The sequence below is a fragment of the Ranitomeya imitator genome, chromosome 6 (assembly GCF_032444005.1).
Source record: "Ranitomeya imitator isolate aRanImi1 chromosome 6, aRanImi1.pri, whole genome shotgun sequence".
Lineage (NCBI taxonomy): Eukaryota > Metazoa > Chordata > Amphibia > Anura > Dendrobatidae > Ranitomeya > Ranitomeya imitator.
Window position 1 is genome coordinate 219,079,068 of NC_091287.1, and position 14,599 is coordinate 219,093,666.

The window sequence follows — 14,599 nt, forward strand, 5'->3', positions numbered from 1 at the left end:
GTGTGCCCACATCAAAGCCGGGACATGTCAGCTGTTTTGAACAGCTAACATGTGCCTGCAATAGTGGCAGGTGGAATACCGATTCACCCACCGCTATTAACTAGTTAAATGCCACTGTCAAACGCTGACAGCGGCATTTAACTAGCGCTTATGGCCATCGGGCCGGAAATTAGCACGTCGCTGACCCCCCGTCACATGAACGGGGGTCAGCAATGCATTGGCATAACAACCAGAGGTCTCCTTGAGACCTCTATGATTTGTAGGGATTGTACTCGCTCAGGTGCGGCGGATGACACTCTGGAGGCACGTTTCATTAAAAGTTCACAGGTTTATTGCTCCATAAATCACATAGCAACAGGAACAACAGGTAAACAGTCTTACTTCAGACAGTTGAATCCTCAATGTCCATATTAGAGCTCCGCTCTCTCTCAGACCTGTAGGCATACAGGCTGTGCCATGTCCAGCACGTAGGCTCTCCAGCCTAAATATGGTCTCTGTGTGCTGTTCAGGACGTCTGTCCCCACTTGGAACCGTCCAACACACAGGCCACTCTGCAGTGTCCAGCCAGGACACATGGAAGTCTGTCCACTCTTGCAGACTCCCAAACACACTCACTCAATCTCTCTTACCATGTGCTACACACACCTCCTTTACATAGGTGTAACCACACCCAGGTACCTGTCACATGGCTAGTCAGGTGAGCGTGACATCACCACAGGTCCTTACACACAAAACCATCTTACGTGTTCAGACACGCCTCTTTGGCTCTGGGAAGGAGGGGAGCAAAAAACGAAAATGAAAAAGCGGAAAAAGCTTCGGGGGTGAAGGGGTTAAACACACAGATTTCAATAAGTATCAAAATCACTAAAAGCAGCCCACATTGAATAGTTAAGGAGACAAGTCATTGCAACCCGGCAAAGATATCAAAAGAACACACTGCACCTAACTGATATCTACAAGCGTAGCCTGGTGTAATCCTAGCCTGGTGTAATCCTAGTTTCTTATGCTATATCTAGGTGTAACTAGTCCTCATATGTCACAGCAATCTCCGGCTCTTCAACATTAGATTCGATAATGTTAGATGTGGTAATGTTCGCTGAGAAAGTGATAGATATTCTCACAATGTGTGGGGCTGGTGCCGTGTCCTTCCACTCTTCAGGGAGCGTGTCGGGGGAGAGGGAGATCCCATGAATTATAGTATCTAAGATAAAGATTAGGCTACCAATATATTGTATACAGTGTCATCATCCATGTTCATTAAGTGATAGTCCCAGCTCTACCACTCCATGGACTGTCCATGACGTATATCAGTCTCCATTTAAAGTGCATATTGCGAAACTGCAGCGTCTATAGATGTAGTCTGTAGATCTTCTATGGTATCCAGACAGGAAGAAAAAGGTCCCATGATAGAGAATTTTGAGACAAATTAGTAATTAAAAACTAGAAATCTCCCTAACCCCTAAAATAAAAAGAAACTGCTCAAATTATAGAAAGGCACTAAGCCAGAAACTTTCATTAAGGCCATATGGAACTATAGTTCCCAACCTGTAAATCCATTTGCATTCCAACTTGGCAAGATTTTTTGCCAAATCTCCACCCCTAGATCCCAGTTGAATGACATCAATACCCTTGACTTTAAGCAAGCTGGAATTACTGTTATGATATTGAAAGAAGTGTCGAGGTATTGTTTTGAGAAGTGATGGATCCTCAGTGGTCCGTCCCTTTTCAATATCCGACATGTTCTCTAGTGCGTACTCGTAATTCATGTGTTGTGAGGCCAACGTACAGTTTTCCACATGGGCACTCTGCACTATAGATTACCCCCCTGGTTGAACAGATAATGAAGTGTCTGAAAGAATAAGTGCGGTCTCCCGCTGCATTGGAAAACTCCTTACTTTTTATCATGTTGGCGCACCCTTTACAGTGACCACATGGATAAAGTCCTGTCATTTCTAGCTATATCCTGTTCTTTTTCTTGGATGGATCATAATGACTGTGTACCAACATGTCCTTCAAGTTTTTGATCTCCTTGCTGTAATGAGTGGCGTTGATGGCAAACACTTGTTGAGAGTAGAATCTGAAAGGAGTATTGGCCAGTGCTTTTTGATAATATCCCGAAATTCAGTCCATTGACTATTATATGTCGCAATGAGGCAAACATTGCTTTCTTCACCTTTGTCTTTGGGTTTGTTCTTATACAATAATTCTTTTCTAAGGATATGTTTTGCACGGTGATAGCCATCCCTTGTTATTTTTTTACTGTAGCCTCTGTCACCAAATCTTCTCCTCAAGTCCCTGGCTTGCTGGTCAAAGATGTAACTATTTAAACAGATATGCTTTATTCTCAAAAACTGGCCCATTGGTATGCTAATAATAGTGGATATTGGGTGTGAAGACGTGACATGCAGCAAGGTGTTAAGGTACCTTCACACATAACGATATTGTTAACGATATCGTTGCTATTTGTGACGTAGCAACGATATCGTTAATGAAATCGTTATGTGTGACAGCGACCAACGATCAGGCCCCTGCTGGGAGAACTTTATTTCGTCGCTGGACTCCCTGGAGACATCGCTGGATCGGCGTGTGTGACACCGATCCAGCGATGTCTTCACTGGTAACCAGGGTAAACATCGGGTAACTAAGCGCAGGGCCGCGCTTAGTAACCCGATGTTTACCCTGGTTACCATGCTAAAAGTAAAAAAAAACAAACACTAGATACTTACCTACCGCTGTCTGTCCTCCAGCGCTGCGCTCTGCACTCCTCCTGTACTGGCTGTGAGCCGGAAAGCAGAGCGGTGACGTCACCGCTCTGCTTTCCGGCTCCCAGACAGTACAGGAGGAGAGCAGAGAAGCAGAGCGCAGCGCTGGAGGACAGACGGCTGTAGGTAAGTATCTAGTGTTTGTTTTTTTTACTTTTAGCATGGTAACCAGGGTAAACATCGGGTTACTAAGCGCGGCCCTGCGCTTAGTTACCCGATGTTTACCCTGGTTACCGGCATCGTTGGTCGCTGGAGAGCGGTCTGTGTGACAGCTCTCCAGCGACCAAACAGCGACGCTGCAGCGATTCGGATCGTTGTCGGTATCGCTGCAGCGTCGCTAAATGTGAAGGGGCCTTTAGTTGCCGTCCGCTTTCTGAAGACCTCTGTTGTTCGATTTCCACAGGATGAGGTTTTGATCTGAATATCCAAGAAGTCTAACTCCCTACCCACTTTATAAGTAAATTTTATATTGAGGTTGTTTTGATTCAACTTTGTCATGAGGGAATCTTGATCCTGTCTCGAGCCTTCCCAGATGAACCACACATCATCAATGTAGCGCATCCAATGATGTATATTCTCTGTGCCCTGGACAGGGTTACTAGAAAGAAATCTCCCTTTGCCATGCGCCCAAGAACAAATTTGCATACGAGGGCGCACAGGAAGCCCCCATCGCAGTCCCTTGCTTTTGTAAAAAAAAAATTTGGTTAAAAATAAAACTATTGTGGGTCAAATTAAATTCCAACAAAACAAGAAGATCCACCAATCGTGCGTCAAGATTACTCATTTTGAGATACCATGATGCAGCTGCCAACCCGTCCCTATGTCTAATCGAAGTATGCAAGGACTCCATGTCTGCTGTGACCATCATCATGTTATCTGCCAAATACATATTATCTAATCTTTGCAAGGCAGACGTGGAGTCCATGATATACGACGGCAAACTGACAACCAACGGTTTAAAAAAAATAGTCCAGGGTGTCACAAATAATCTCACAAAGGCCATCATTGCCTGCCACAATTGGTCTTCCTGGGGGATTGACCGGATCTTTGTGAATTTTTGGGATTATATAGAAAGTTGGCAATTTCGGTTCAAGATTCCGCACTGTCTCCAAGACTTGTTTCAGGATTGTTCCTTCGTATACTGCTTCTTCCAAAATAGCGATTAATTCATCCTGATAGGCGGGTAATGGATTGGATGGCAATCTGAGCTTTGCTACTATGTAGCAGAGGCGATTGAGTTGTGCCAGCTTCTAGCCTCCTATGGAGGCTTTTGAAGCATGGCAAAAGAAAAAAAAAAAAGTTTTAAAAATATGAAACAAATGACATAAATATAAAAGTTTAAATCACCCCCCTTTTACCCCATTCAAAATAAAACAATAAAAAAAAACAAATATACACATATTTGTTATCGCCGCATTCAGAATCGCCTGATCCATCAATAAAAAAAGGATTAACCTGATCGCTAAACGGTGCAGCGAGAAAAATTTCAAAAAGCCAAAATTACGTTTTTTTGGTCACTGCGACATTGCATTAAAATGCAATAACGGGCGATCAAAAGAGCGTATCTGCTCCAATATGGTATCATTTAAAACGTCAGAGCAGCGTGCAAAAAATAAGCCTTCACCTGACCCCAGATCATGAAAAATGGAGACGCTACGGGTATCGGAAAATGGCGCAATTTTATTTATTTATTTCTTTTAGCAAAGTTTGGAATTTTTTTTCACCACTTAGATAAAAAATAACCTGAAACATGAACTCGTAATGATCTGGAGAATCAAAATGGCAGGTGAGTTTTAGCATTTAGTGAACCTACCAAAAAAGCCAAGCAAAAAAACGTGTGGGATTGCACTTTTTTTTGCAATTTCACCGCACCTGGAATTTTTTTCCTGTTTTCTGGTACATGACATGCTAAAACCAATGATGTCGTTCAAAAGTACAGCTCGTCCTGAAAAAAATAAGCCCTCATATGGCCATATTTGGAAAAATAAAAAAGTTATGGCTCTGGGAAGGAGGGGAGCGAAAAACGAAAATACCCCTAGTCATGAAGGGGTTAGGGATTATGGTGGCCACTGTGCTCTTAGGAACCTTGAGTATTGCAGAAATTCTTTTGTAACCTTGGCCAGATCTGTGCCTTGCCACAATTCTGTCTCTGAGCTCCTTAGCCAGTTCCTTTGACCTCATGATTCTCGTTTGGTCTGACATGCACTGTGAGCTGTGAGGTCTTATAATAGTGATGAGCGAGTGTACTGGTTGCTCTAGATTTCCCGAGCACGCTCGGGTGTTTTCCAAGTATTTGTAAGTGCTCGGAGATTTAATTTTTGTTGACGCAGCTGCATGATTTACAGCTGCTAGCCAGCATAAGTACATGTGAGGGTTGACTGGTTGTTAGGGAATCCCCACATGTAATCAAGCTGGCTAACAGATGTAAATCATTCACCTGCGGCGATGAAAACTAAATCTCCGAGCACTAAAAATACTTGGAGGACACACGAGCGTGCTCGGGAAATCTCGAGCAACGAGTATACTCGCTCATCACTACTTATTTAGACAGGTGTGTGCCTTTCCAAATCAAGTCCTATCAGTTTAATTAAACAGAGCTGGACTCCAATGAAGGAATAGAACCATCTCAAGGAGGATCGCAAGGGAATGGGACAGCATTTGACTTAAATATGAGTGTCTGAGCAAAGAGTCTGAATATTTATTATTACGTGTTACGGAACCACTCAGCACCCAGAATATGTTGTGCAGTTATATGTATGTATAATAGGTTCCATGCGAGATGCATGTCCCTAATGCATCAGCCCACAGGCTGCGCCCCTGGGCAGAAGGGGACACGATATTCCCCTTTTGTCCGCCCCCCACCTTTGTAATTCCCACTGTAAATATCGGCAGGCTCCGGCCACCTGCGGCTATTGTAATGTATGTCTGGCCTGCTGCTTTTCTATTGGCCTGCCCTCTGTATCTGTGTGATATATTCTGTGTCCTGTGAGTAAAGTGTTGTCAGACTGGAAATACGTGGAGAAGCAGTGATCTTTTATATGCGCCCATGTAACCAAGCAATTCCAGCCAGCGTCCTTCATTCAGACTCCAGCCAAAGCAGAGTGGACCTCTTGAAACACGGGGTGGTACTGAAAGAGGTACCCCAGCTTGGTAGACCCCGTTACACTGGTGGCAGACAGCAGGATATGATACCCCTTCTACAGGAGGAAAGGAATGAATGGAAAACAACTACCAGAAGTTAAAGGGGACTACATTAAAAGATCTGGTGGAAGCCTGAGGGTTGATCTCCAGCAGCAAAACAAAAGCGGATTTGATAGCAGCCATCATGGAACACGACAGTGCAGCGCCCCCCAATGTGAACGTGGAGGAGACTGAATTCCAGAGGGAGGTAAAGAACAGACTGGCGTTCTATGGCCCAAACCCTGCAGTAGAGATCATACGAGAGGTGATGGCTGATGTGCGTACTGATCTGAAGGAAAAGATGGCTTGTTTTTTGCGGGGCAAGATGACTTTTTCAGCGGTGCCATGTTTATTTATATTCATCTTTTTTATCATGTTGTGTACCACTTTTTGTTCGGTGGTATGATGATAAACCGTTGTTTGCCTTGTTTTTATATTTTTTATGGTGTTCGCTATAGGGGTTAACTAGTAGCAGTTTTATAGACAGACAGTTTTATAAGTCGAATCGTTGTGGACACGGCGATACCTAATATGTGTACTTTTGTTGTTTGTATTTTTCTTACAAATATTTATTTATGGATACAATATGTTTTGATTTTTTGTATGTTCTTTTTTAAATATTTTTACTTATTTTTTAAAAAAGTTTACTTTATTTTTAACCCCTTAACCCCCAAGGGTGGTTTGCACGTTAATGACCGGGCCAATTTTTACAATTCTAACAACTGTCCCTTTATAACTTAGGTTATAACTCTGGAACGCTTCAACGGATCCTAAAGATTCTGACATTTTCTTGTGACATATTGTACTTCAAGATAGTGATAAAACTTCTTTGAAATTGCTTGCGTTTATTTGTGAAAAAAAACGAAATTTTGAAAATTTCGCAATTTTCCAAATTTTTATTTTTATGCGCTTAAATCACAGAGATATGTCACACAAAATGCTTAAGAAGTAACAGTTCCCACGTGTCTACTTTACATCAGCACAATTTTGGAACCCAAGTTTTTTTTTGTTAGGGAGTTATAAGGGTAAAAGTTGACCACCAGTTTCTCATTTTTACAACATTTTTTGGGGGACCACATCACATTTGAAGTCACTTTGAGGGGTCTATCTGATAGATAATATCCAAGTGTAACAGCATTCTAAAAACTGCACCCCTCAAGCTGCTCAAAACCACATTCAATAAGTTTATTAACCTTTCAGGTGTTAAACAGGAATTTTTGGAATGTTTAAAAAAAATTAACGTTTAACTTTTTTTCACAAAAAAATTTACTTCAGCTCCAATTATTTAATTTACCAAGGGTTACAGGAGAAATTGAACCCCAAAGGTTTTTGTGCAATTTGTCCTGAGTACGCTGATACCCCATATGTGGGGGGGAACCACTGTTTGGGCGCATGGCAGAGCTCGGAAGGAAAGGTGCACCGTTTGGAATCTAGACTTAGATGTAATGGTCTGCAGGCGTCACATTGCGTTTGCAGAGTCCCTGATGTACCTAAACAGTATCAACCCCCCACCAGTGACCCAATAATGGAAACTAGACCCCCCCAAGGAACTTATCTAGATGTGTTGAGAACTTTGAACCCCCAAGTGTTTCAGTACAGTTTATAACAAAGAGCCGTGAAAATAAAAAAATTAATTTTTTTCTCACAAAAATGAATTTTTAGCCCCAAATTTTTATTTTCCCCCTGGGTGTAACAAGAGAAATTGGACCCCAAAAGGTGATCAATTTGTCCTGAGTATGCTTGATACCCCATATGTTGGGGTAAACCCCTGTTTGGGCGCACGGGAGAGCTTGGAAGAGAAGGAGCACTGTTTTACTTTTTCAACGCAGAATTGGCTGGGATTGAGATTGGACGCCATTTCGCGTTTGGAGAGCCCCTGATGTGCCTAAAGAGTTGAAACCCTCAATTCTTACTGAAACCCTAACCCAAACACACCCCTAACCCAAACACACCCCTAATCCCTAACCATAACCCTAGCCCCAACTCGAACACTAACCCTATTGTTCAAATCGACATAAATGTTTTTTTACTTTATTATTTTTCCCTAACTAAGGGGGTGATGAAGGGGGGTTTGATTTACTATTTATAGCGGGGTTTTTAGTGGATTTTTATAATTGGCAGCTGTCACAGACTAAAAGACGCTTTCTATTGCAAAAAAATAGTTTTTGCGTCTCCACATTTTGAGAGCTATAATTTTTCCATATTTTGGTCCCCAGAGTCATGTGGGGTCTTGTTTTTTGCGGGACGAGTTGACGTTTTTATTAGTACCATTTTCGGGCACTTGACTTTCTTTGATCGCTTTTTATTCCGATTTTTGTGAGGCAGAATGACCAAAAACCAGCTACTCATGAATTTCTTTTGGGGGGGCGTTTATACCGTTCCACGTTTGGTAAAATTGATAAAGCAGTTTTATTGTTCGGGTCAGTACGATTACAGCGATACCTCATTTATATTTTTTTATGTTTTGGCGCTTTTATACGATGAAAACTTTTATATAAAAAATAATTATTTTTGCATCGCTTTATTCTGAGGACTATAACTTTTTAATTTTTTCGCTGATGCTGTGTGGCAGCTCGTTTTTTGCTGGACAAGATGACTTTTTCAGCGGTACCATGCTTATATATATATATATATCCGTCTTTTTGATTGCGTGTTATTCCACTTTTTGTGGTATGATAATAAAGCGTTGTTTTTTGCCTCTGTTTTTTTATGATCACTGATCACTGAAAGGGTTAACTAGTGGGACAGTTTTATAGGTTGGGTCACTACGGACGCGGTGATACTAAATGTGTACTTTCATTGTTTTTTATTTACATAAAGAAATGTATTTATTGGAACAATGCATAAATTTTTTAATTTATTTAGGATTTCTTTTTTACACATGTAAGTAGTTATTTATTAATTTTTTTACTTTTCTTACTTTGTCCGAGGGACTATACATGGCTGTATAGTGTCATATCGCTGATCTGACACTTTGCAAAGCGCTGTTTCAGCTCAGTGATCTGATAGGCAGTGCAGGAGGCTTGCCGGCGCCTGCTCTCAGCAGGAGCTTGCAAGCCACCTCCCTGCAGGACCCGGAAGGAGCCCTGTGGCCATTTTGGGTCCGGGGCCTGCAGGGAGGAGACGCTCAGAACAATGCGATCACATCGCGTTGTTCCGAGGAGGGTCTCAGGGAAGCACGCAGGGAGCCCCCTCCCTGCACGATGCTTCCCTATGCTGCGGGAACGCTGCAATCATGTTTGTTAATGTGCCTGGAGTGGTCCTGGCATATAGTGCCAGATGTCAGGTGTAATAATCAGCTGACACCCATCGGCGATCGGCCTGTGTTAAAGTACAGGGTAGCACTGCTGCAGTCATGCATGTCCTCTGAAAGCAGGAGGAGTGACTGCTCCAGTAAGGAGGGAAATAGGAGAGAAGGGCATGCCAGACAGGTGCTGGTAGTGGGGGACTCAATTATTAGGGGAACAGATAGGGCAATCTGTCACAAAGACAGGGATTGTCGAACGGTGTGCTGCCTACCTGGCACTCGAGTCCGACACATCGCTGATCAGGTGGACAGATTACTGGGAGGGGCTGGTGAGGACCCAGCGGTCATGGTGCACATTGGCACAAATGATAAAGTTAGAGGTAGGTGGAAGGTCCTTAAAAACTATTTCAGGGAATTAGGCTGCAAGCTGAAAGCAAGGACCTCCAACGTAGTATTTTCCGAAATACTGCCTGTACCACGTGACACGCTAGAGAGGCAACGGAAGATTAGGGAGGTTAATTAATGGCTCAAGAATTGGTGTAGGAAAGAGGGTTTTGGGTTCCTGCAGAACTGGGCCGACTTCTCAATTGGCTACAGGTTCTACGCTAGGGATGGGCTGCACCTCAATGGGGAAGGTGCATCTGTGCTGGGGGAGAGAATGGCTAGAAGGTTGGAGAAATGTTTAAACTAGGGAATGGGGGGAGGGTATTCATTTTATAGGAGGGGAAGATAGTGCAGATAGAGACCTGGGCACAAATTAGGAAGTTGGGGGAGGGGTTAGATCAATTAATAATTTAAGAAAGAATAGAGGTGCAGAGAGTTACATAAAATGCACGTATACTAATGCCAGAAGCCTCGCCAACAAAATGGACGAAATAGAATTAATGGTGTTGGAGCATGATTATGACATGGTGGGGATATCTGAAACGTGGCTGGATGAGAGCCATGACTGGGCTGTTAACTTACAGGGTTATAGTCTGTTCAGAAATGACCGAATGGATAAGCGAGGAGGAGGTGTGTGTCTATATGTAAAATCATCCTTAAAACCCATCCTGATAATATAGGTGAATCTAATGAAAATGTAGAGTCCCTGTGGGTGGAGGTAAGGGGAGGGGGAACAAATAATAAATTCCTGATAGGGGTTTGTTATAAGTCTCCAAAAATAATGGAAGCAACGGAGAATATCCTCATAAAGCAAATAGATGAAGCTGCGACTCAAGGAGAAGTCATTATTATGGGGGACTTCAACTACCCTGAAATAGATTGGGAACGGAAATCTTCAGTTCCAGCAAAGGTAATCGGTTTTTGACAACTATGAGAGACAATTACCTTTCACAATTGGTTCAGGACCCAACAAGAAAGAGGGCACTGCTAGACCTAATATTTACCAACAGGCCAGACCGCATATCAAATATAAGGGTTGGGGGTCACTTTGGGAATAGTGATCACAAAATAATAAGTTTTCATGTATCCTTTAATAAGATGTGTAGTAGAGGGGTTACAAGGACACTAAACTTCAGGAGGGCAAATTTCTAACGGATGAGAGATGATGTTAGTGCAATTAACTGGGACAATATCCTGAGATATAACAATACACAAAGAAAATGGGAGACGTTTATTAGCATCCTGGATAGGACCCATGCACAATATATACCGTATAGGAATAAACATATTAGAAATAGGAGGAAACCAATATATCTACATAGAGCTGTAAGGGGCGCAATAAGTGACAAAAAGAAAGCATTTAGAGAATTAAAGGAAGTAGGTAGTGATGAGGGATTAAATAAATACAGCAAATTAAATAAGTTCTGTAAAAAGCAAATCAAGGCTGCAAAGATTGAGACAGAGAGACTCATTGCCAGAGAGAGTAAAAATAATCCTAAAGTATTTTTTAACTACGTAAATAGTAAGAAACTAAAAAATGATAGTGTTTGCCCCCTTAAAAATAGTCTGGGTGAAATGGTGGATGAGGATGAGGAAAAGCCAATATGCTAAATGACTTTTTTTCATCCGTATTTACACAAGAAAATTCCATGGCAGACAATATGATCAGTGATAACAAAAATTCCCCATTAAGTGTCACCTGCTTAACCCAGCAGGAAGTACGTCAGCGTCTAAAAATCACTAAAATTGGCAAATTTCCGAGCCCAGATGGGATACACCCCTGAGTACTGCAGGAATTAAGTACAGTCATTGATAGACCATTATTTTTATTCTTTAAAGAGATAACAGGATCTGTACCACAGGACTGGCGTATACAAATGTGCTGCCAATATTCAAAAAGGGGACAAAAACTGAACTCGGAAATAATAGGCCAGTAAGCTTAACATCTACTGTGAGTAAAATCCTGGAGGGCATTCTAAGGGATGCTATGCTGGAGTATCTGAAGAGGAATAACCGTATGAACCAATACCCGCATGGGTTTACTAGGAACCATTCCTGTCAGACTAATCTGATTAATTTCTATGAAGAGGTGAGTTTCAGACTGGACCAAGGGAACCCAGTGGATGTAGTGTATATGGACTTTTCAAAAGCTTTTGATACGGTGCCACGCAAAAGATTGATACATAAAATGAGAATAATGGGGATAGGGGAAAATATGTGTAAGTTGGTTAAGAGCTGGCTCAGGGATAGGAAACAAAGGGTGGTTATTAATGGAGCACACTCGGACTGGGTCGCGCTTAGCAGTGGGGTACCACAGGGGTCAGTATTGGGCCCTCTTCTTTTTAACATATTTATTAATGACCTTGTAGGGGGCATTCAGAGTAGAATTTCAATATTTGCAGATGACACTAAACTCTGCAGGGTAATCAATACAGAGGAGGACAATTTTATATTACAGGATGATTTATGTAAACTAGAAGCTTGGGCTGATAAATGGCAAATGAGCTTTAATGGGGATAAATGTAAGGTCATGCACTTGGGTAGAAGTAATAAGATGTATAACTATGTGCTTAAAGGGAACCTGTCACCTGAATTTGGCGGGACCGGTTTTCGGTCATATGGGCGGAGTTTTCGGGTGTTTGATTCACCCTTTCCTTACCCGCTGGCTGCATGCTGGCCGCAATATTGGATTGAAGTTCATTCTATGTCCTCCGTAGTGCACACCTGCGCATTTCCATAGTATTGCTATGTATAAAAAAAAAAAAAAATCACGGTCTCCTATGAACACCAGCCACGAGCTGGTTTTCACAAGAGTATCATCATGACAGGCACAAAGTTCATCAGTAGACCCATGGCCATCATGGCAACCAATAAACGTGCTGCGATCACGTCATGGATACGTCATGGTCGCATCCAACAGTACTCCCCCCTGCTGGCGCTCTGTAAATGCTGCTTTCACAGAGTGACAGGAGAATTAGACAGGTGCGTGGAGCTCTACCCGCAGCAGTTACAGGCATATGCAGCTTGAAAGCAGTACAGCTTTTATATTCATTCATTACATGCTTCAATACAAAAGGTAAGCCTGCCTATTTACTGTATCTAAAGTACATGTAGATTTCCTGAAATAACATGGTAAAAAGAAGAGAAGATTATAAGGCCGGGTGCCCATGATCCTTAAGTGACAGCACTTTCGACGCAGCGTACGTTCCCTGTGTGCTAAGCGCTGCCGTCTATTGAGGTAAATCCACATGTGTTCACTGAACCGTGCTGATTCACCGCGTTTGATACATTCCATTAGTGTAATTTCTCTTGCGGAGACCCTAAGGTCTGATTTGCATTTTTTCAGTCATAAGAACTGCAATGAATAGCAATCAAAATGTATCTACCCCATAATGATATCAATGAGAATGCAAGCTTACCATGTAAGCCTTTGCTCAGCTCCAGCAGCATAAAAGACGAAAACATTACAGGTCTTGGAAAATTATGACGCCCTGAAAATTTTTTGTTGTACGAATTCTGATTTGACTTGTTTTCATCATTTAATCAAAAAAATTATAGAAGTTTTGTATCTCTGTAATTGTACTGAGGTGGAAAATCACTCTGTCAGGTTATTTTATTTTTTTCTTGGTTTCCAGTACACTGACTGTTACCTGGGCAAATTAAACTGAAAATGCCAATAAGATATATTGGCCCTGTTACATCAAAGTTGATCAACAGTGAAGAAAATATAACTGGTCAATGTTACCCATGTTAGGCCATATTCAGACATTTTACAGAGAAAACCTGCAACCAACAAGTGAAATGTTTGTTTGTTTTTTATTCTCTAAAGTTTGTTTTCTTTTGTTTGGTCTATGGTGGCAACATTTTCTGCTTCACATTTCAGACTTCGCCATCATTGTCCCCTTTTCAGTATGTCTGATAATCTGTGTGGCCTTCACGGCAAGTTTAGGATTTTTGTATTTGTAATTACTAGTTCAGTGTTATTAATTATCATAATTAAAAGTAATGGCAGCATAACCCTTATGTTGACATTTCTTATTGATTGCTCCTAATGTCTGAACACTGGCTAATTCTTTTTAAATATGAATGATGCCTAATTGATTTTCTTGTGGTGGCTTTCCACAGGAGGAGCCCTAGATTACGACATGTCATTAGGAAGCCACAGCATTCATCTGCTGACAATCTAATAAATGAAATGACCTATGTGACAGAGACAGAAGATGTGTTCTACACTTACAAAGGCTCCCCAACCTCAAAAGAAAGTGATTGTGAATTTTTTCAGAACCAGAGCCCGCAGAGGTAAGGGAAGTTTGTGTTTTATGCCTTTCAATCATTTCCAACTGTAGAAGCATTTTGATGTAAATGAAATTAAAACACTGTACATAAATATACGTGGATCACTCTTATTGTGGTACTGTAAAGTCGTGAGCACCTAAACCAACATTTCTTGTTTTCAGATACCTTGTACTTTCATTTTCCTTTGTTGTGATGCATTTTTAAGGCACTAGAAGGAGCTATGACATTGTACAGTGTATTTACAAATCCTTAATGACCAGTTCTTATTCTGGCCCGACAGCTTATTTTAGTTACACTCTCTACATAGGGAATATGAATTTAGGTTGTAGGATTGCTGTGGTAACCCAAATTGCTTGCCCCAGTTTTTGTCTATCCCTTAGACTTGCTCAGTATTATTATATTTCTAATTTGAAGGAAGGCTTTCCCTGCTAATTCCGGCATATTATTACATCTAATGATCTACATCACACCTTCTCAAACACAGGAACCCTATATAATGATAAAAAGCTGACAAAGAAAGCAAAAACGTTGTATTTCTCAAGTACCGTATATTTGTAAAGCTGATATCACGTTTGATTATACTTCTTACTTTTGTAGCAATATTTAGCCCCTCAATCATTAATAATCTATACATGATCTAACATTAGTAAAACAAAAAACATATTTGTTACATTGAAAGACTCTTAGTTCCAATATTCTTGAAAAAAATTACATTTTTCTCAGAAGTATA

General features: G+C 41.4%; 1 protein-coding gene across 1 annotated transcript in view; it reads left to right on the forward strand.

Moving 5' to 3' along the window:
- The window catches only part of PTPN3 (protein tyrosine phosphatase non-receptor type 3), a 486,371-nt gene that overhangs the window by 327,702 nt on the left and 144,070 nt on the right, over window positions 1-14,599 (forward strand). The window contains exon 14 of the mRNA XM_069730487.1: window positions 13,699-13,872. Within this exon, the coding sequence (XP_069586588.1) occupies window positions 13,699-13,872 (174 nt within the window). The remainder of the gene's footprint in view (window positions 1-13,698; window positions 13,873-14,599) is intronic.